Source organism: Pundamilia nyererei, unplaced genomic scaffold (assembly GCF_000239375.1).
Source record: "Pundamilia nyererei isolate P.nyererei 1_Seehausen unplaced genomic scaffold, PunNye1.0 scaffold00158, whole genome shotgun sequence".
Classification (NCBI taxonomy): Eukaryota; Metazoa; Chordata; class Actinopteri; order Cichliformes; family Cichlidae; genus Pundamilia; species Pundamilia nyererei.
Window position 1 is genome coordinate 900,294 of NW_005187559.1, and position 1,296 is coordinate 901,589.

The 1,296-nt window shown below is 45.1% G+C and overlaps 1 protein-coding gene across 2 annotated transcripts in view; it reads left to right on the forward strand.

Annotated features, from left to right (window-relative positions):
* Positions 1-1,248, forward strand: part of metrnla (meteorin like, glial cell differentiation regulator a) — a 6,285-nt gene extending 5,037 nt beyond the window's left edge. For both annotated transcript variants that reach the window (XM_005745415.1, XM_005745414.2), the window contains exons 3-4: positions 323-382; positions 515-1,248. In XM_005745415.1, the coding sequence (XP_005745472.1) occupies positions 323-382; positions 515-828 (374 nt within the window). In that variant the 3' untranslated portion in view covers positions 829-1,248. The remainder of the gene's footprint in view (positions 1-322; positions 383-514) is intronic.
* The last annotated feature ends 48 nt before the right edge of the window (positions 1,249-1,296 follow it).

Here is a 1,296-nt window from a genome sequence, read left to right on the forward strand (position 1 = left end):
ACACACACACACACACACTTAGCTTTTTGAGTTGTGCTTACTATCAGCAGCGTGCCTCTGTCTGGTGTATAACTCTGAGCTCAGCTGAATCCTGGTCTCTCATTTCTAAATAAATATTCATTTGTCAGGATGGAAATGACTGTGACCCTAATTGTCTGTATGTGAGGAACACTTACTCAAACACAGCCACAGATGTGTGTTTACTGGAAATCTGTGGGCCTGTTAACACGATTTTTATCACGCCACATGCATTTTTAAATTTTTTTATTTGCACACCATTTTTCTCTGAACTCATCCACCCTCTTTCTTTATTTCCACATAGCGTCCTGTCAGCCCTGCAGTGACACTGAAGTGCTTCTAGCTGTCTGCACAAGTGACTTTGGTAAGTGCTGTTTTGAAGAATTATAGGCTTCCTGCTGCTGCATGGTTGGCGTCGATGTCCAATACAAACACACAGTTTGAAATATTGCTGTTACCAGTCTCTAAATCCCATCTTCCTGCTTGGTTTTTCCAGTGGCACGAGGCAGCATTAGGAAGGTGGATCAGGAGGAGGAGCACTCATCTGTCACTGTGGAGATCAGTCGCCTTTACAGACAGAAAACCCAGGTCTTTGTATCTGGGGGTGTCAGGGTACGGAGCTGGACTGGCCGTATCAAAATGCCCCTTCAGTGTGGGGTGAGGTCCGGTGAGGGGGAGTTTTTGTTCACTGGGGCCGTGAGGTTTGGGGAAGCCTGGATGGGCTGCGCGCCACGCTACAAAGACTTTCTGCGGTTGTATCATGAGGCACAGCAGCAGGGCACCAACCCCTGTCACGTGGACACTAACTGAGCAGGTCATCTGCCCACATTTGGAGATGGAACAAGCCCTCAGTAACTGAGGAGACTGGCCCAGTGGCCCAGAGCCCCTCTCCTCTCCTGCTGCGCCGTGACTCTTTGGAGACAATGGCTGGAGCTGCTGGATGTTGCCAAGCAGCGTGCTAGCCGAACGCCGGTGATGCAACGTGGAATGTGTTCAGACCGCCTTTCTCACGCACGAGGAATCGCAAACTTTTAAATGTAGCAGACCCCATTTGGTTTTTATGTGTATAAAATGTGAATGAATATTGTACATTTTGAAGCTCTGTGTGCTTTGTTCAAAATCAAAACAAAAACAAAAAAAACGTGATGTACAGTTCTGAATTTATTTCCTATGACAGATGTATAAAATGAAAGACTCTTATTTTGTTTAAAAACGTATTGCAGTTTAAAACCTGAGTTATTTTTTTCAGGTTGTACAATTGTTTAAAAAAAAAAAAAA